The 20,757-nt window shown below is 44.8% G+C and overlaps 1 protein-coding gene across 2 annotated transcripts in view; it reads left to right on the top strand.

Annotated features, from left to right (window-relative positions):
- WDR7 (WD repeat domain 7) overlaps positions 1 to 20,338 on the top strand; it is a 357,442-nt gene extending 337,104 nt beyond the window's left edge. Inside the window, exons 27-28 of one of the 2 annotated variants that reach the window (XM_040264319.1) lie at positions 7,943 to 8,047; positions 17,073 to 20,338. In XM_040264319.1, coding sequence (XP_040120253.1) covers positions 7,943 to 8,047; positions 17,073 to 17,276 — 309 coding nt within the window. In that variant the 3' untranslated portion in view covers positions 17,277 to 20,338. The remainder of the gene's footprint in view (positions 1 to 7,942; positions 8,048 to 17,072) is intronic. The other variant, XM_040264320.1, reaches the window with a different exon arrangement.
- Positions 20,339 to 20,757: the final 419 nt, after the last annotated feature.

Genomic DNA, 20,757 nt, shown 5'->3' with positions numbered 1-20,757 from the left:
ATGTATATTCTTTCCAATTAGATGGCAACAGAAAATAATTCATTGAATCGTTCCAGTACCCGTTGGATTGAAAAACACTACAGTGGCTTGACTCTCTTAATATACAGTTGGCATAGTGTGAAAGAAAAAAAGAATACAGCATCGGTTCAGCCCTCCCTCCATCAAAAAACAAATTATATAGATAAACAACCCCTTTTCAACCCTCAAATCTCTGTTCAAAATCACTGTAGAACCGCCAAGGGCCGCATCTAGGTGAACACACTTAGACCGCAGCAGAGAAGACAGCCAGCAAGAGACGCTGGGCTGCCTCCAGCGCCAGCACGCGTTCGGAGTGCATTTCCCATCCGCTTTCGTTCTGGTCAGTTCTTCTGGTTTATGTATTTTGTGTCCCCAGTGAGCACGAGCCGGGCCCCTCATTTTCCTTCGTCTACCACGGTTGACATGGGCTCAGGGACCCTGCCTCTCCCCACACATGTGAGGGCTCTGGGCATCAGGCACCTGCATGCCAACAACTTTACCAGCTTTTGGAGCCAGTTGCAGTTTTGTGGTAAAATTAAGCATAGTCCTGGCCTCCTGGGTGGTGTGATGAGCAACTCTGATGACAGCCAGTTGCCCGGTTCCAGCACTCAGTCCGGTTTTGTAGTCCCACATTTTGAGGACATGGCTGACCTTTACGATACCATCCAGCTCGAGGTCATGATTTGAAAGCTTGGAGAAAGTTTAAGGAAAATCTACAGAAATTAGTCTAAGAGTTGGAAGATGAGCTCTGAAAGGCAAAGGTTATGTTATAGTCACTAAATTTTTTTTAATCCTAAAAATAAAAAATAAATAAGGAAAAAAGAAGCAAGTTGCAGTGACAGCATTCAAGTCTATGAAAAGTTACCACGCTAAGACTGGTGATCACAGACTTCCCTGGTAGTCCAGGGGTTAAGACTCTAGGCTTCCATTGCAGCAGGTGTGGGTTTGATCCCTGGTCGGGGAGCTAAGACCCCGCATGCCTTGCTGCCAAGAAAAAAAGAAAAAAAATAATAATAATAAGCTTGGTGACCAGCTGTTCTTCATCTCTTCTAAGGCTGGAACCGAGGAATCAGGCTCACACTACAGCATTCTGGATTTAGATTTGAAAAAAGGAAAACTTTTCTGATGGCACACACCATTAAACACAGAAAAGGGCCCTCAGGGGAGGCTTTGGAATCTTCTCGAGAGGGAGATTTGTACACGTGTACACCCGTGGCGGATTCATGTTGATGTATGGCAAAACCAATATAATATTGTAAAGTAATTAGTCTCCAATTAAATAAATTTATATTTTAAAAAAATAAAAATAATTTTTTTAAAGGAAAAAAGAAAACAAGTGAATTTTCATCCATCCTGCTTTAAGGCAGCCCTGTCCACCTACAGAAAAGAATGGGTGGCCTCTCAGTGTTGCTGGCCGTGTCTTTCGGCCGTAAGATCCCACCCACAAAAAGGCGGCAGAAGGCTCAGTTCACAGTGGAGATTAAATTTTACTCCAGCCTTCTAATTGGCTGTAGATGAGACTTTCTGAAAATATGTTATCGTCTGCCTAAACCGTTTGTCTCCTCTAGCAGGTGAACGTCGAGTACCTAACACAGTTTTCACAAATCGGTTGCTTCGGAGAGAAGAAAGAGGGAGTTTTATTTCTTGAACATAATTAAATCTTAACTTGTCAACTTTTTGGAAATGGCCCTTTTTTTGACGAGCCGTTCCCTGGCCTAACAAACGAAGCCATCCCTCAGCGCGGTGTCTCTGTGTCCCCGGACCCTGTCTCTCCCTGCCGATCAGCCCAGAAGTCAGCAGCCTGTGCTGGGGTGTCAGAAAGGCGTGCTGGGCAAGCCCTGCTCCAGCTTCCTCACCCACCCTTTCCTGACTGTGCCTGCAGCCGGGAAGAGATGCCAAATGTTTGGTGGGTGTGTCAGGCACAACCGCTCCCTGAACCTCACTTAGCATTGTTTGGTTTTTGGTGGTTGTGTGTTTATTTGTTTTTCTGTTTTGGCCAAGCCTTGCAGCATGCGGGGATCTTAGTTCCCCGACCGGGGATGGAAGCCATGCCTCCTCCGGCGGGGGTGTGGTGTCTTCACCACCAGGACCCCCAGGGAAGTGCCCGTTGTTTGTTAGCACTAAGGGACCAGCAGGGCTGCCCCTCCGCCTGCAGTGCGGGAGACCTGGGTTCCATCCCTGGGTCGGGAAGATCCCCTGGAGGAGGGCATGGCAACCTACTCCAATAATCTTGCCTGGAGAATCCCACAGACAGAGGCACCTGGCGGGCTGCAGTCTATGGGGTCCCGAAGAGCCGGACACGACCCAGTGACTAAGCACACGCGCTGGGAAAATGTGTGCATTTGTAGGTCTTTGCCGTTAGCTCTCCTTCTTGGAGCTGATCCTCACTTCCTCAGCACCCACTTTCCTGTATATCTGGCCCATCTCCAGCAGCTTCCTGCCTCTGTACACAGAGGGACGCGTCATCCATTCTCACCCTGAGCTCAAGGCCTCTGCCATGCTTGTACCGGTGCCTCATGAGAGCAAGTTGGTCCTGTTTGCTCTCTGCCAGGGCACAGGCCAGGGAAAATGCCTCAACCAAAGGCACAGTTGTATTTGTAGGGATTTCAGAGACCACGTGCAGCCCTCTGGGGACACACAGCTCAGCAGGCCTTGTGGTCACCCCTCAAATTCCAGCTGCCTCGGTTCCCCCAGAGCCAGCCCTGTGCTCCCCAAGAAGACCTGTGAGCAGGACGGCCATCTTTCCTCTCACGCCTGGCAGACCCTGGGGCTGCGAAGTTCAAAGTCCTTTCTTTATTTTCTTTTTTTTAGTTTAAAAAATGTTACATAAAATACACGGGTCAGTCAACATCTTTCCCTTGTGATGGTATTTATGGTAGCAAAACTGTACCTCCTCTCGGACATCCTTTCTTTAGAATTAATGTTAAAAGTAGGAAATTTTGTTTGCCTGGGCTTTTTCCCTCCCCTTAAAAAAAGTGAGGAGACCTGGAAATTAATGCAAGATGCTCTCTTTGATCTTGTTCAGTCTGTGAAATGGGTGCAATCGAGGCCTCCGTTTTGGTCTCGGTTCTCCAATTTGTCATTTGGAAGCTGAATAGCAAGAAGTCCAGGAAGAGACCGCAGCTTTCGAGAGAATATTCTAGACCGTACTAGTTTGTATCGATGCTGACCAAATCATTTTGAAAGTCCGTGTCTCTCCTGCCCTGGATGACGGGGTTAACTATACTCGTTTGCGGAGCACACTGAACGTGCCTGTTAAAAACCGCTTGGCTTGTGCGAGTGTTGTTCCTTATTAATCCTGCTTCTCAGCTCCTTTTCCTTATAAGCAAAAGCGGGGAAGAGGTTTAACAATTCAACATTCTTGTCTCCTGCTAGGGATAATTGCTTGATTTCTTTTATTGTTCATAGCACTTCTTGAATTAGATTAATTTCTTTATATTCCATTTCTGTCTTTTTAAGACAGCAATTTCTCTGACAAAACCTATCGCAAGGGCTATGGTACTCACCCACATCTAAAAAGCAGGCCCGACCTCCTTTTGTTTGAAAACCTGTTGTTTGGGGAGAAGGTTCTTTCTACTCGAGCATTTACAATCCCAAACCCTTGAGTATGCGGAATCACAAAGTGCTCTCGCAGTCACTGCTGTCTGCACACAGCTGCATCGCGCCAGAGGGGAGGTTCCAGTCAGCTCAGGGGGCACCTGCACAGGTCCAGGAGAGGTTCAGAGACCCCCAGCAAAAGACATCGGAGGCTAAAGTCAGCTCAGGGGGTGCCCGCACTGGTCCGGGAAAAGTTCAGAGACCCCGGACAAAAGACAATGGCAGCATTTCCATTCTGCTGGGGGCTGGAGGTCTCTCAGGCTGAGATTGTAATGAACTCACCAGATATACCGGACCATTTAAAAACAGTGAGCTTCCCTGAGCTACCGTGAGTGGTACTTGCTTTCTTATACAGCTACAGGTCCGTCCATCTGCTGATGCTGCCATCAGTATCCCGTGGTTTTTCTCTCTGTTGCTTTGAAAGACAGCCTGTGGGGCACCTAGCCAGATCGGGGTGTGTGTATGTGTGTGTGTGCGCGCGCACCTGAGAGGCACCTAGCCGGATCGGCGTGGGGGTGTGTGTGTGTTGATGTGCTCTGATCTAAAATGTAGTCCGCCTTTGTTCAAAACAGACTTTAAAGAAACTAACCCATTAAGCTTAGCACCTAACCTTGACAAGAACAACAATAAAAGAAAACCGGACTGTGATTAGTGAAATGAGGAGGAGAGTATTTATTACTGGACAGCTAGAATGAGCACAAATTTAGTTCTGAGTTTCCTGGCAGGAAAGCAGGTACATGTGAGATTATGTACTTATCGTTGCATGATAAAAGAAAACAACAAAATGTATCTGAAAAGGTAAATATTTTCCTAGCAGACAATTCCAAGATGAATTTAATTCATAGGATCTTCTGTTAGAGACACTAGATAACATAATGAAGGGTGTCTTCAACTGACATAGACGTATTCAAGTAGATATTTTAAATACTATAAAGGATGAAGATATAATAGCCTTCCCCAGAGGGCTGAGTGGTAAAGAATCCGCCTGCAGTGCAGGAGACACAGGAGACGCGGGTTCGATCCCTGAGTCAGGAAGATCCCCTGGAGAAGGAAATGGGCACCCACTCCAGTGTTCTTGCCTGGGAAACCCCGTGGACAGAGGAACCTGGCGGCCTGCAGTCCAAAGGGTCACAGAGTCGGACGTGAGTGAGCAACTCAACACACACGTGAAGATAACGATGTGAAACAGGAGGAGCCTGCGTGTCTGGCTTTCTGCAGAGCCATCTTAGCCAGCCTCACAGCGAGGCACGTGGAGGAGGCTGCCGGGCTGGCACATCCTCTGAAGCACATGCTGGTTGCTGGTTAAGGAAGGATGCTCATGGGAACGAGGCAGGCTTAACATTCTGTGTTGAGATTTAGGGGCCCAGACTCCCGGAGGAGGGGTAAATCCACCTCTACACAGAGTTGCGCTTTTGGGGAGGGGGGATTTGCCAGCAGGGCAAGCTTTTATCTGAGCTTTCAGTGTGCTCACACTTTAGATGCATATCAGGACCCCAGAGCATCGAAGAATCTTTGTTGAATCAAGTATTTTTAATAGGAAGGTGGCATTACATGCTGTGAGGGACCAGGCAGGAAATAAGGGGGCCAGGCAGTGGGTGTTGTGTACCCAGACCCGCTTAAGTCAGGGCTGGAACTGGTGGCATCAGAGCGAATGCCAACAGGGCCACAAGGCCACAGGGCCCCCTCAGCTCAGCCTGGCCCAGGGTATCAGGGGCAAACACGGGCCCAGGGTGGCCAGAGTGGAAGCAATCTGCGCTGTTTCAAGAGAGGCTGGAAATCTTGATTTTAAACGATGTTTGATGAATTAGAGTATAGGCTCAGAAAATACATTTTACAATCATTTTGCAGGCCAAACCCAATATATCTATAATCTAGTTTTATATATGATTAGGGCTTTATTTATTTTATTTTTTCATTAAATGGAGTACTCAAGTAATTGATTTATGGGATTGCTTACATTTGTCTAGTCTCTTTTTGGCATTCCTGAGATATAATTGACATGTAACCTGTGAGGTTAAGGTGTACATGATGATTTGATACACTTCTATATTGCAATATGGTTACCCCCCTGGTGTTATCTAATACCTCCCTCCCATCACACAAGCACCATTTCTTTTTTTGTGGTGAGAACATTTAAGATCTACTCTCTTAGCAACTTTCAAGTATATACATCTGGTCATCTTTAAAAGAGGAGCAGCACAAATATTAAGAGTATTCATTGAATTATTATGTGCCATGCATTATTTTGCCAACAAAGGTCCGTCTAGTCAAGGCTATGGTTTTTCCAGTGGTCATGTATGAATGTGAGAGTTGGACTCTGAAGAAAGCTGAGCACCGAAGAATTGATGCTTTTGAACTGTGGTGTTGGAGAAGACTCTTCAGAGTCCCTTGGACTGCAAGGAGATCCAACCAGTCCATTCTGAGGGAGATCAGCCCTGGGTGTTCTCTGGAAGGAATGATGCCAAAGCTGAAACTCCAGTACTTTGGCCACCTCATGTGAAGTGTTGACTCATTGGAAAAGACTCTGATGCTGGGAGGGGTTGGGGGCAGGACGAGAAGGGGACGACAGAGGATGAGATGGCTGGATGGCATCACGGACTCGATGGACGTGAGTCTGAGTGAACTCCGGGAGTTGGTGATGGACAGGGAGGCCTGGCGTGCTGCGATTCATGGGGTCGCAGAGAGTCGGACACGACTGAGCGACTGAACTGACTAACGCATCGTGCAGAGGCTGTGCATGTGCGAACTCGTTTAATCTTCACAAAGCTCTTCAAGGTAGGAACCATCGGCCATTGTCACCACCACCATCATCATCATTGTCTCTGCTTTGTTGGCGTGGGTGCGCTCAAGGTTAAGGAGCATAAATAACTTGCCCCAGGGCTCACAGTGAGCAGTGGAGCCCAAACGCAGGGCAGGCAGTCTGACTCAGAGAGTGTCCTCTGCCAGCCCAAAACCCACTGCTACCAGTGCAACATTTTTTCCTGAGTGTGGAAAGCAGGCATCCTTTTGGATCCCCGCAGCACCTGGTCTAACGACAGGAAAGAGCGAAAGCTGAACGCACAGAGGGACACGCTTGTCCCCCCGCCCCCCTCCCCTTTCTCTCTTCCTCATTGTCATCACTCCGCTGTGAACTGTGAGGAGAGTCCTAGTGGAATTTACAGTCCAAACAATCACAGTGGAAGGCAGGGCGGGAGGGGGCCGCTGAATTGCCCAGTGCACTTGCTCCCACCGAGACTCAAGATGCAAGTGGAAACAAACCTTCCTGCTTTGCCTTAGTTTAAGGGAACATATTTCCCCATCCTTTCTAGACCAAGAGAGGTAATCAACCTCCAGTTGTAACCAGTCTGAATATTGGTTCATGTAATGAAGATACAGCCTTTAATAGTTTGTGCAGATATATTAATACAATATTATGCTAATTTGTTCAGTATCCCAGTATTTTCGGTAACTATTAATATCATTAGACATGAGTGTAATTTTTTGTTAGTAAAGACCTTTACTCAGAGACCGAGTCTAAAATACCACATCATTCTTTTTTTTTTAATTCATGATTAAATCAATGATAGCTATTTGGCAGAGGCTCAAAATGATCCCTATTAACTTGTTTTTAATGGCATTTGATTTATATATGTGTTCAAACCTCCCAACACATGCGTGCATGGATGTGTACTAATTGTGGCCATATGCATTTAAACATAGTATAATTGGAGGGAAATGAAGCATAAAATGTGAAAAATGTATAATTATTAAAGGGTTGAAATGATTGTTTTTGACTCCTTCCAGAGTAGAGATGTTATGTGATAGAGCTTTGATTGTTTTTCATTACAGATGAAGTTCCTGGATAGATTTGGTGATCAGTTTTTTTAACTTTCCTAATTAATTGTAAAATTCTTCCCTCAAATAGGCATAAGTGGGTGAGCACATTGGTTTGCCTGTTAATATCTGCTCTTCCTTTGAACTCATGCTATATCCTCCCAAGTAGGAAGCAGGTGGACTCCCCAGAACAAGGTCAAAGCCCCTGGATGAATCAGTGAAAGAACTTCAGCTGCTTTTCCTCTTTTTCTAAGCTAAGTTTGACTCAGTGGACAGGAGTTTGAGCAAACTCAGGGAGAAAGAGAAGGACAGGGAAGCACAGCCTGCTCCACTTCTTGGGGTCACAAAGAGCCGGACATGACTTAGCGACCGAACAATAGCAAGTTTATAAATAAAGAACATACCAGTTTCTAGTATCCATGGCATGACTTGTTCAACTTTGAATGTATTTGCATGTTTAGGTACAATAGTTCTGTGCAGTGCATACAGTGAATGACTCGTAATTTTATTTCAGACAATCCATGGACACAAGGGACCAATCACTGCAGTGGCCTTTGCCCCGGATGGACGGTATCTTGCCACCTACTCGAACACGGACAGCCACATTTCTTTCTGGCAGGTAAGCGTAGATGCTACAGGGTCTTGATGTCTGTTGCGTGATCCACTTTTGCTGGGGGAGGCTCCCTGCTGACCTGCCCACCAAGGCCTCCTCGTGCCGGCCCTCCCTTCAACAAATATCGAGTATTTATTGCTTGCTGATGATGGGCCAGCTGCTGGCACGCAGGGTCTACTGAGCATACAGTTGGCAGCCCAGAAAGAGGTGGGGTCTGCTCTCACACAGCTTTCAGTCTAAGGGAAGTGAAGTGAAGTGAAGTCACTCAGTCGTGTCCGACTCTTTGCGACCCCATAGACTGCAGCCTGCCAGGCTCCTCTGTCCATGGGATTTTCCAGGCAACAGTACTGGAGTGGATTGCCATTTCCTTCTCCAGTCAGTCTAAGGGAGATACAAGTAAATAAGCAACTACAGTCCTGGGGGAACCTGGGAGTGAGGTTGCGGGCTGGCTTCACAGAGGCAGTACCGCCTGAGCCGAGGCATGGTGATGCTAAGTAAGGGCCAGGTATTCAGGCAGGGAGGGGTGGGTGTTTGGGGAGAAGGAGGTGCCTTTAAAGCTAAGTAACGGGCCTGGAAGGATTCGGGGTGGAGCAGTGGAGACCTCTGCTCAGGCTGTTAATTTACACAAGGCATTCAGACAACAGGGCACGGGGTTTAAGGCAGAAGCAGCCTCGTATGAACTTCATGCTCTGTGTGTATTATCCCATATTCATTTGTGTTCTGAATTTCGCACATGATGCTCTTCATTCCCAAGCTATTAAAACATTTTCAAAAATCTGAGTACCATTGACTGGCAGTACACGAAGATACCTCTGTTTAATAATGATTAAAATGAATATTAATTGATTCAAGGAACTGAGCTTTATAATAGGACTGGTTTCATCCTCAGTGCTAAATCTCCATCCCATCTTCCTTTTAAGTACCTTACTCCTGATAATTACAAAAAAATTAAACATTACCAACCCCGCCCCCAAGTTAACTTAAAATTTTGTTGCCTATCCTAGGATGCAAGTATGTTTTATGAGATGCAGTGCATCACTTTAAAAGCTTAAAAAAAAAATTAAATAAAAGTTTAAACAAGACTTCACAACTTGAGGATGGTTTTTAAAAAATCAATAGCTAATAAAATGTAAAACAGATACAATAAATTGCTTAATTAACAGCATGCCGTTAAAGCATGACAACTACCAGACCTGTCCTGAACTTTTCCTACTCTTCACCTAATTTAGTTTTCCTGTTTATTTTCTCATTATCTTTTCCTCCAGAATCTATCTCCAGCATATTAATTGGCTCCTGGTAAACTCTTTTCCTTAGAGATGTCACCCAGTCTTTGTTTTTCGCATTGGGTAACCGCAGGACTCATGTTTATTTTAGTGAAATCCCACAGCGAGTCCATAAACTGAACTCTTGCAACAGTGCTTCTTCAGACAGTGTCCCTGCCAGTTGTTCCTTTCTGCTAACACTGGTTTCTGTGACACCAACTGTACTTTGACGCCCTTGATAGACATTTCCCCTTGTTTCCCATTCTCTTGAATTCCAGAGGCGCATTCTTGTGAAATTCCCTCCATCCGGCGCATAGCTGGTGTGGAAGCACTGGGTGCTCGGCTAAGCCTTGGGGGCCTGGAACCAAACAGTCGCGGGTCCCTGCCCTCAGGGCTTTGTGTTTGCTCTGTGCTTTCTTCCTTGGGAGTAAACAAAAACAGATCTCCATTTTGTTGTTCAATTTTTCTTCCTGCCAAGAAAATATAACTCCTTATATACATGCATACATGCTGTTGGTTCAGTTGTGTCTAACTCTTTAGAACCCCATGGACTATAGCCCTTTAGGCTCCTCTGTCCATGGAATTTTCCAGGCAAGAATACTAGAATGGGTTGCCATGCGCTTTTCCAAGGAATCTTCCTGACCCAGGGATCGAACCTGCCTCTCTTGCATTGGCAGGCAGGTTCTTCATGGCTAGCACTGCCTGGAAGCCCAATTCCTCATATAATACCTCCTAAATTTACCAGATGTGAAACTTTCCCCAGTATTTTTCTGAATGTCTAAGTGGTAAACCTTTCCCCCCTTATCTAGATCTTCAAGGTTCTGTCTGGATATATTCATGCCTTTCTTAAATATTTTTCTGTTTTTATCAGAGTTGCTGCCTAGCTCATTGATGGAATTACGGTCAGCATGTACCTCACGCTGGAGATCAAGATCATTCCGTAGATGCTATCTTTTTGAAATAACCTCTTTGCTCTGTCCACTTCAGCTTGTGCTGTTGCCCCTGGACTTCACCAGATGCACTTCACCCTGGGAGTCTGTGTGGCTCTGCCCTCAGGGGGCCCGGCTCCTTGCCTTTGTCCAGACGTCTTCTCCAGAGGCCACCCTGTGTTACTTGCAGGGGTGGGTGTTCAGCAGGCAGAGCGCCCAGGCAACTCAGGCAACACCACATCTTTCTTACCTCCAGTCCCCATGTCAGAATTTAAAACGCAGACCTTTTCTTCCCTACTTAAATTATACCCAGCTTGGTCCTAAAACTTAGGAGAAGACACAGAAGCATCATTTCACCTTTCTCAAGAAAATGCAATAAAACCTCTTCCAGGAGCATAGCAGGGTTTTTATTTGAATAAAAGAGAGTCAAGAAAGCAGTGTTGGATCTACCGCTGCTCTACCCAAATGGACTTGGCTGATTTATTTAGATGCATATTGTTTAGGTCTAGTGATGTATGATAATACTTTTATATTATTCCAGTAAATGTACTGCAATATATTTTGAAAACTTAATGAAGCCTTATTAATACAGAGCCTTACAAAAGCCATCAGCTATTAAAATCTTTGCTGAGAAATGAGTGTTAATGAGAAATACTAGTTGGGTAATTGCTCAAGTGAGACTTAGTAAGAGGTTTGGATGCAGCATTACTTACACTGAGAGTAGCATTAAAGCCCTTCCTGTTTTGATGAATTACATCTGTTTCTGTGTCTATGTGTTCAGAAAACAATCTTCTCAGAACTGGTTTTGTGAAGCATTATTTTTAAAGGGAAAGGAAACGCCACAGTTGCTGTTTAGTTACTTTACATACTCAGCTGCTGAATGATGTAATTTGGCAATCTTTCAAACCCTTCGATTCTCCAACAACATATTCCTACTATTTGAATATTGCACTTCAGTGTATCCATTGGTATTTGAGCCAGGAGAGCTTTGTAATGAACTACAACCACAAATCTCTCACCTAAATTTTACCACCACCCTGCAACAAGTAAGTATCCTTTTCCAGAAATGCTAATAATAAATGAGATGTGTAGAACTTTCATTTGTTCTTCATTTATTCCATCCTACATCTGTTCCAAACTACTATTCTGCCATTTTAAATGGATGATGTAAATCTATAGTCATTAACATAAAAAGATTGCCCTCAACATTTTGTTGAATGAAAAAAGCCAGTTGTCCAACTGCCTTTTATTTATTATTATTTTAAAAAAATTTTGGCTGCACAGTATATGGGATCCTAGTTCCCTGACCAGGGATCGAACCCACACCTGGAGAGGAATCTTAACCACTGGACCACAAGGGAAATCCCTCCAACTGCCTTTTAATATGAGCCGGTTTATGTAAAATTCCTGAAACCTACTTCTCCTTCTGTGGACATACACTTCCAGATCTAGAAAGAGGTTTACCAAAATGTTAATGATTATTACTGGAAAGTGATATTTCAGGAGATCTTTGCTTTCTTTTTTATACTTCTCTTTATGATTTGAATTGTTCATGATGAGGATTTATTTTCTTGGAAGTGAAGAAAAAAGCTAAGGTGACCAAATATAATTACATGGAGTTTTCATTCATTCAAGACTCAGGTTGCCTTCACTTTAGCATAATTTGTAGGCAGTCTCTGGCCAAGAAAATGTTAGTATTGAATAACAAAGCGACTGGTTGTTTTGGTGACGGTTCTTTTATGGAACTTATTGGGAAAATTCATACCCACCCTCACTACTCCAGGTTCCTCTCTTATTTGAAGAGATCGTAGGGAAAGGATGGGCTGAAGAACAACAAATCACTGTTAACACAAGAATATTTATCTTTCCAGCTGTTTCCTGCCATCACCCTTATGTACCCTGCAGAGATTCATGGAGCCCTGTTCTGAGGCAGGAAGGCTGTTCAGTTCAGTTCAGTCGCTCAGTCATGTCCGACTCTTTTTGATCCCATGAATCGCAGCACGCCAGGCCTCCCTGTCCTTCACCATCTCCCGGAGTTCACTCAGACTCATGTCCATCGAGTCAGTGATGCCATCCAGCCATCTCATCCTCTGTCGTCCCCTTCTCCTCCTGCCCCCAATCCCTCCCAGCATCAGAGTCTTTTCCAGTGAGTCAACTCTTCACATAAGGTGGCCAAAGTATTGGAGTTTCAGCTTTAGCATCATTCCTTCCAAAGAACACCCAGGGCTGATCTCCTTCAGAATGGACTGATTGGATTTCCTTGCAGTCCAAGGGACTCTCAAGAGTCTTCTCCAACACCACAGTTCAAAAGCATCAATTCTTCGGTGCTCAGCTTTCGTCACTGTCCAACTCTCACATCCATACATGACCACTGGAAAAATCATAGCCTTGACTAGACGGACCTTTGTTGGCAAAGTAATGTCTCTGCTTTTGAATATGCTATCTAGGTTGGTCATAACTTTCCTTCCAAGGAGTAAGCATCTTTTAATTTCATGGTTGCAGTCACCATCCACAGTGATTTTGGAGCCCCCCCACCAAAAAACAAATCTGACACTGTTTCTACTGTTTCCCCATCTATTTCCCATGAAGTGATGGGACCAGATGCCATGATCTTCATTTTCTGAATGTTGAGCTTTAAGCCAACTTTTTCACTCTCCTCTTTAACTTTCATCAAGAGGCTTTTTAGTTGTTCTTCACTTTGTGCCATAAGGGTGGTGTCATCTGCATATCTGAGGTTATTGATATTTCTCCCAGCAATCTTGATTCCAGCCTGTGCTTCTTGCAGTCCAGCGTTTCTCATGATGTACTCTGCATATAAGTTAAATAAGCAGGGTGACAATATACAGCCTTGTACTTCTTTTCCTATTTGGAACAGTCTGCTGTTCCATGTCCAGTTCTAACTGTTGCTTCCTGACCTGCATATAGGTTTCTCAAGAGGCAGGTCAGGTGGTCTGGTATTCCCATCTCTTTCAGAATTTTCCACAGTTAATTATTGTGATCCACACAGTCAAAGCTTTGGCATAGTCAATAAAGCAGAAATAGATGTTTTTCTGGAACTCTCTTGCTTTTTCCATGATCCAGCGGATGTTGGCAATTTGATCTCTGGTTCCTCTGCCTTTTCTAAAACCAGCTTGAACATCTGGAAGTTCACAGTTCATGTATTGCTGAAGCCTGGCTTGGAAAATTTTGAGCATTACTTTGCTAGCATGTGAGATGAGTGCAATTGTGTGGTAGTTTGAGCATTCTTTGGCATTGCCTTTCTTTGGGATTGGAATGAAAACTGACCTTTTCCAGTCCAGTGGCCAGTGCTGAGTTTTCCAAATTTGCTGGCATATTGAGTGCAGCACTTTCACAGCATCATCTTTCAGGATTTGAAATAGCTCCACTGGAATTCCATCACCTCCACTAGCTTTGTTCATAGTGATGCTTTCTAAGGCCCACTTGACTTCACATTCCAGGATGTCTGGCTCTAGGTGAGTGATCACACCATCGTGATTATCTGGGTCATAAAGATCTTTTTTGTACAGTTCTTCCATGTATTCTTGCCACCTCTTCTTAATATCTTCTGCTTCTGTTAGGTCCATACCATTTCTGTCCTTTATCGAGCCCATCTTTGCATGAAATGTTCCCTTGGTATTTCTAATTTTCTTGAAGAGATCTCTAGTCTTTCCCATTCTGTTGTTTTCCTCTATTTCTCTGCATTGATCACTGAGGAAGGCTTTCTTATCTCTGCTTGCTATTCTGTGGAACTCTGCATTCAGATGCTTATATCTTTCCTTTTCTCCTTTGCTTTTCACTTCTCTTTTCACAGCTATTTGTAAGGCCTCCCCAGACAGCCATTTTGGTTTTTTGCATTTCTTTTCCATGAGGATGGTCTTGCTCTCTGTCTCCTGTACAATGTCACGAACCTCCTTCCATAGTTCATCAAGCACTCTGTCTATCAGATCTAGTCCCTTAAATCTATTTCTCACTTCCACTGTATAATTATAAGGGATTTGATTTAGGTCATACCTGAATGGTCTAATGGTTTTCCCTACTTTCTTCAATTTAAGTCTGAATTTGGCAATAAGGAGTTCATGATCTGAGCCACAGTCAGCTCCCGGTCTTGTTTTTGCTGACTGTATAGAGCTTCTCCATCTTTGGCTGCAGTGAATCTGATTTTGATGTTGACCATCTGGTGATGTCCATGTGTAGAGTCTTCTCTTGTATTGTTGGAAGAGGGTGTTTGCTATGACCAGTCTTTGACCTGCTTCATTTTGTACTCCAAGACCAAATTTGCCTGTTACTCCAGGTGTTTCCTGACTACCTACTTTTGCATTCCAGTCCCCTGTAATGAAAAGGACATCTTTTTTGGGTGTTAGTTCTAAAAGGTATTGTAGATCTTCACAGAACCATTCAACTTTAGCTTCTTCAGCATTACTGGTTGGGGCATAGGCTTGAATTACTGTGATATTGAATGGTTTGCCTTGGAAACTAACAGAGATCATTCTGTCGTTTTTGAGATTGCATCCAAGTACTGCATTCTGGACTCTTTTGTTGACCTTTGGGAAGGCTGTTGGACCCTACCAAAGGCATCCATCAATCATTTGAAGGACGGCTCAACTTTTAAAAAGGAGAACCCAGATATAATCATGGGATTTTGGGGGGAAATCCTTCCATCTGTCACATTCCAATAAGATATTCTCTTCCTGTCCCCTTTTGCCTTCAACCTATTTCTTGTCCGTGGCTAAAGCTAAAGGAAGGAATTAAAAAATAAGGCTATGTCTGAGCCTATTGGATGCCCCTAGCATTTTGATCCACCAGCAAAAATCAAGCTTCCTACACATTTCATAGAAAATCCATAAAGAATGAAAAATACTTTGTAGTCATTTATCAACTGAGAAATTTTTTTTTTTTTAAAAAAGCACAGTATGCCTGTTGATGCCAGTTCATTTTAACTGGCGGTTTTCGGGATAATTTGGATCTGTTCTGTAAGAGAAGTAAATGATGATGGTCTGTTACTCTTTGTACCTGTGAGAACTAGCAAATCAAGCTCACCATCATTATTTATATTTAAACTATTTGGGAATCTCCAGAAAGCAATAAACCCTGGTTTTTATCTTTTATGGAGTTTCTAGGAAAGGGGGAGAAGAACACAAGGAAAGAGCCCCTTGGAAGATGCCCGGAAGGCACCACCTGGCTTGAAATGTTAACTGTCCTTTAACAGAAAGAGTTAATGATAATCATACATTTGGTTTTAAAATGTGACCTCGTACACTAGTGATTTTTTTTCACCTCTGTGTTGTGTTTGGCACTATTATTAATGCAGGAAAATCAGTAACATTAGTCATCTTAAAAGGGTTATTACTCAAGATGATTTAAATTGTGAAAATGTCAGCGGAGCCTGCACGCGTCCTGCCAGAGATGGTGTGATTTACACCCCCTGACACCATCCTGCTGCTGAGAAGGGCCGGAGCGAGGAACGGCTTCTGTTCGGCAGTGACCCAACCACAGGGCAACAGCCCACCTTCCATGCCCCAGGAGCTGCCCAGGTTCCTGGGCCAGCCCTCCATCCACACTGAGGCGGCGTCTGCATGCTCCCCACAAAGCCGAGCACCACACAGGCGGAGATGCTGCTGGAGAGAACTGGGCACACAAATCAGTGCAAAGAAAAATGTTATTTCCAACACCGCTTTCCTGACCTGACCATCAGTGCGCTTGCCACGTGACTCATAGATCAGTAGCACAAAAGCTGAATACCAAAAAACGGTTAAGTAATATTTAGAAGCTAAAGGTTTCATCAGATTCAGTCACTCAGATGACAGTTCACTTAGATAACTGCCATTCAGCATTCAGCACTTTGACCTGAATGCACAGTTGTTCATGAGCCTTAATTTCCACATTATTTTCCATTTATGTGAATGAAGAGAACCTCAAATTCCTGTCAGAGCCAGAAAAGCCACCCCCAAAAAGGCAGAAATCACCAGCTGGTGGACACGCCCTGCAGAGAGGTATTACAGTGTGCCCTTTTTTAGCAGCAGAGCGGTGGGCCCCACATGCAGTGTTGAGAGGTGGCTGATTCTTGCTTTTTCCTTCAAAATAAACTAGAGCTTTCCAAAAACTGAAAGTGCTTAAAGCAGGTGAGGAGGGAAGGTGTGGTGGGAGCGGAGCTGGGAAAGGGGATGAGTTTTGAGTTTCCATCTGGCTCACCTATTACTCTGCTGCTTAAGTTCACTTCATTTTCCCCAACTTAAGTCCCCAGACGTGTCTTCAGGGCTCATTCTTCAGGAGGTGCAGGGAGCACTGTTACTAAAGAACCAGAAAAGCCTGCCATTTGAAATACCCGCAGTTTCCAAGTACTGTCTGATTGAACCATTTTATTAAACTGTATCGCTTAGCTCCCTTCATAAACGTGGTTGGAGGGTGGGGGGGAGTCTTCCCTGGAGGTCCAGTGGTTAAGACTCGGCACTTCCAGTGCAAGCCGAACGGGTTCCATCCCTGGAGGGGGAACTAAGATCATACATGCTGCGCAGGCCCCCCAAAAATGGGGACAACCCTGCCACAGCAGGTAGTGACATTAAAAAGGAAAAACAAAAAAGATGGATGGCTTTCCTGCTGCCCAGTTCTACCCAGCAGGTAAAATTTCTCTGGATTTATGCATTTTCTGTAACAGCATCAGAACAATTTCAAATAACACTGGAAGGAGCCCTTCAGAGGTTGAGAATCAACCCTTATGTGAACCTGAATCCGGTGATGGAGAAGGTGACCGCAGGGCTGTGTCCCTTGGACCCCTCTCCATGGCGGGGAAGGGGAACCGGCTCCTTCAGTGACCCGCGTTTCCCCGTCCCTGTGTCCCCCCAGATGAACACGTCCCTGCTGGGGAGCATCGGCATGCTGAACTCGGCGCCCCAGCTGCGCTGCATCAAGACCTACCAGGTGCCCCCGGTGCAGCCCGCCTCCCCCGGCTCGCACAACGCCCTGCGGCTGGCCCGGCTCATCTGGACCTCGAACCGCAACGTCATCCTCATGGCGCACGACGGCAAGGAACACCGCTTCATGGTCTAGCGCTGCGGCCCGCGAGCTCCGTCTCCCAGGTCTCCAAGCCCAGAGCCCCCCCCCTCCCTCGGCGCCCGCCCCCACCCCGCGCCGGGGTCATCGGGGGCAGCGGGGTCTGTGTCCTCCCGCCCCCGCCCCCCTGGGCTGGAGCGGCCCGCAGCCCCGCAGGACCGGCCGCCCTGTCCCCAGGTTGTCCCCCCACCCCTGCACCGGGAGGGGCGGCTGGCGGTCCTGTTGCTCGGTGCGCCGGGAGCCCGAAAATCAATAACCACTGTGATTGCACTGCCAGCGCAGATCAGCAGTTTCCGAGCGCTGAACCCCACCTCCGAACGTGGTGGGGACCTGGTCGTTCCGACATTGGGTTTTATGGTCGCGTGGCAGTCCTAATCATTGATACTATTTTCCTTTGGATTTCCTAAAAGATGCTATCGTTTACCAGAAGGATTCTGTGTTTACAAGATCTTTCTGTTTTTTTTCTTTCTGGGAGATTGCTCGGAAATTACTCAATCCAATTTCCTAGGGTTTAGCCACTACCTTCTTTATTAACAACTAACCAATTGGAGATTAATGAGAAAATACACACACACACACACACACACACACACACACACAGATTTTTGTGGAGAATAGTTTCCTGGACACCCAGCCTTCCAAAATGCTCATCTCCTGCTCAAATGATGCTGTATTTAGTAGTTAAAAATCAAAATCATCACTACTGAAGATGTAGTTAGTATAATCATCCAGTCACTAGAACTAATCTCTGAAATGGACTTTTGTAATAAAAATCCAAGTTTGGAAGCATAGCATACACCTGTAAAGAAGATTCTTGTGTCTATAGCTACAGATCTTTTTAAGAAAGAGCCTACCCCTTCCATCTAGAAACTTCACAGACCTGCAGTTCCCATATGTCAGCTATCATTTAATAGTTACAGTTCAGCCTTCAAACCACTACTGACCAGTTAAAGGAAAACCAAGACAATATTTCTTTTAAACAAGTGTCCTAGAAAATCATTAACTATGGCACAGGCATTCAGGCATGTACAGTCACCCTCAGTATCTGCGGGGAATCAGTTCTAGGACCCCCGAGGATACCAAAGTCCACATGTACTCAAGTCCCTGGTATAAAATGACAGAGTACATGAAGGGCCGGCTGTATATACACCTGTTGGGGGGCTCACTCAGTCTGAACAAGCACTGCAGTGAGGGTGTTCATCACGCTTCTAAGTAAACTTTAGGGCACTGTCTTCTCCTTCTGTCAGATTATGCTGGTTCTTTGCTCATAGTAATGGGGAAAAAAATCCATAAAATAATATTTTGGATGACTTGCTCCTAACAACCTTGATCTGTATATAGTTGGGAATTTGGCTGGTTGGTTGTTAATTGGTTGGTTAATCAGGCAAAATGGTTTATTAAATACTAAAATAGAAAATGATTTATTCAGAAAAAAAATGAAGTTTACAAAGTGGTAAAGGGAGCATCTAATTTAAAAAAACCTAGGTTGACAGAGTTCTTATAATATACAAAAAAGTATGATCACAGTCCAGGAACAAATACAGCTGTTACTTTATTGAAACAGATTTCTAAAGAACATGTTAGGAAATCAAGTCCACTAGAACACCTCTTTCATAGTGATAAGAAGTATGTCATGTCTATTGATGGCAAACCCACCCTGTACCTTGGTTTTAGACTTTAGGTGTTCTTCAAAAATGAATTCCTGCCACATGCATGTACATTGTATTTATAAAGATCATATATGTAGCTTCCCGGGAAGAAACTAAGAACTATACACCGTAGACTTGGTTTGGTGAGCAAGCTGTTGTGTCCGATATAGACAGGAAAACCTGAGGAGAACACAGAGGGGCTCTCATTTTCCCAGTGGTTTCCCGAGTCTTCAGTGCAAGTATCCAGCACATGTTTACCTTATGAACTGAAATGAAGATTAATTTATTCTAGACTACAAAGCTGCTTTGGAATGATGAAGTACAGGTATTCTTTAGAGTTTTTTTTTGTTTTTTTTTTTAAACAAAATGTTCACTGCGTCAGGAGGAAGGTGTGAGACTTGTGGGCAGGCCACCCCCCAAAGAACAGACCGCACACCCCACAGAAGTTTAGAAGAAAGCTGTGAGGACCTGGGCAGTGGGGCTCGGCCAGCCACACACCCCGGCTGCAGAGACAGCCGTGATTGTTGATGAGCAGAACATGACCGTCGTAGGACGCCGAGGTGGACAGTATCTGCTGGTTAGACAGTCACCTCTAACTGCTACACTAACATTTGCATTCTTGTTCCCACAAATCTCTCCGACTCTTTGAACAACCACAGCTACAAACGTCATCACAGCTCAGACGTCTCAGCACTGAGGTCAACTTTCTGTTGTCATCACAGCGTATGCTTTTGGTGTCTTACTGATTTTGTTGGCGCTGTACTTGGACCTGTCCTTGTGAACGTAGAGATGTACGTGTGGCTTCATTGGTAAGTCCAAGCTCAGGATGCTGCGTCGTGACATCTGTATGAAAACGTGATGATTGAACTCACTGTGTCCAGCACGTGAAGTAAAACGTCTGCCTCTCGAGATGCCTCTTGATGACGCCACTTAACAGATTCTAAATGTGCTGACTGTCCCTGTGTACATATGTGTGTTAAAATAAAACTGAACTGTACTGAAGGTTGTTTTTCTCATTAAAAACATTGTGCATTCTTTTTAAGCATTCTCCATTGAGATCTCCCCCCACCCCCACCTTTGGTATTAAAGTAAGCCTTCTATTTCTGTTTGGCTATTCATTTCCCTGGAAAACCAGCTTCCAGAAAGGTGAACCTGTCCACAGAGGAGGCCAGAGCACAGAGGAGTCCTCCAGGACTGTGGAAGTGACAACCAAACTCTCCTACCAAGACTCTACTGCGCCCTCTGGGGCTTGGGCAAGGGAATTGCATGCATGTTGCTTTATCTCCACCCTAAATTGCTCCTAAATAGACTGTTAATTGTACCAAATTATATCTCGTCAGATTTGATGACATGGGTTGGCTGCCCTGCGGTGGGGGGCTGGGCTGAGATCATTAAATCCATTTCACTTAATATTCTGTTTGGTTGAATTTGAATCCCTGAGGTAAAGGGTGTAATTGGTTTTCAGGAAAAAGCAAGAGAAACAAAATAGGTCCTCATTGCTCACAGAGGGTTAGACGTGTCTAGTGACTGCAGCTCTTTTCTGATTTTCAGATAAAGAGTTTGAGTCAATCATCATGTAACATACAGTTTTCTTTAAGAAACAGGCGCGCTTTAAAGGAGTGGACTCTACCATCACTGGCCCTATTCAAATGCCTGGCGTCCATCCCAGGAAGTATTTGAATTTCTGCCGATGTCTTAAATGTTTCCTTATAGGGAAAACAGGGGCAGTAACAGTCCTGTGTGATTGGTGATCACATAAACTGATCAAACGTGGAAAGGGCATGACATTAATAGGAAGGTAAAGCCGAGCAGTGCTGGATGAACTTTCA

The sequence above is a fragment of the Oryx dammah genome, unplaced genomic scaffold (genome assembly GCF_014754425.2).
Source record: "Oryx dammah isolate SB20612 unplaced genomic scaffold, SCBI_Odam_1.1 HiC_scaffold_22, whole genome shotgun sequence".
Lineage (NCBI taxonomy): Eukaryota > Metazoa > Chordata > Mammalia > Artiodactyla > Bovidae > Oryx > Oryx dammah.
This window is presented reverse-complemented; position numbering and strand designations above follow the sequence as displayed.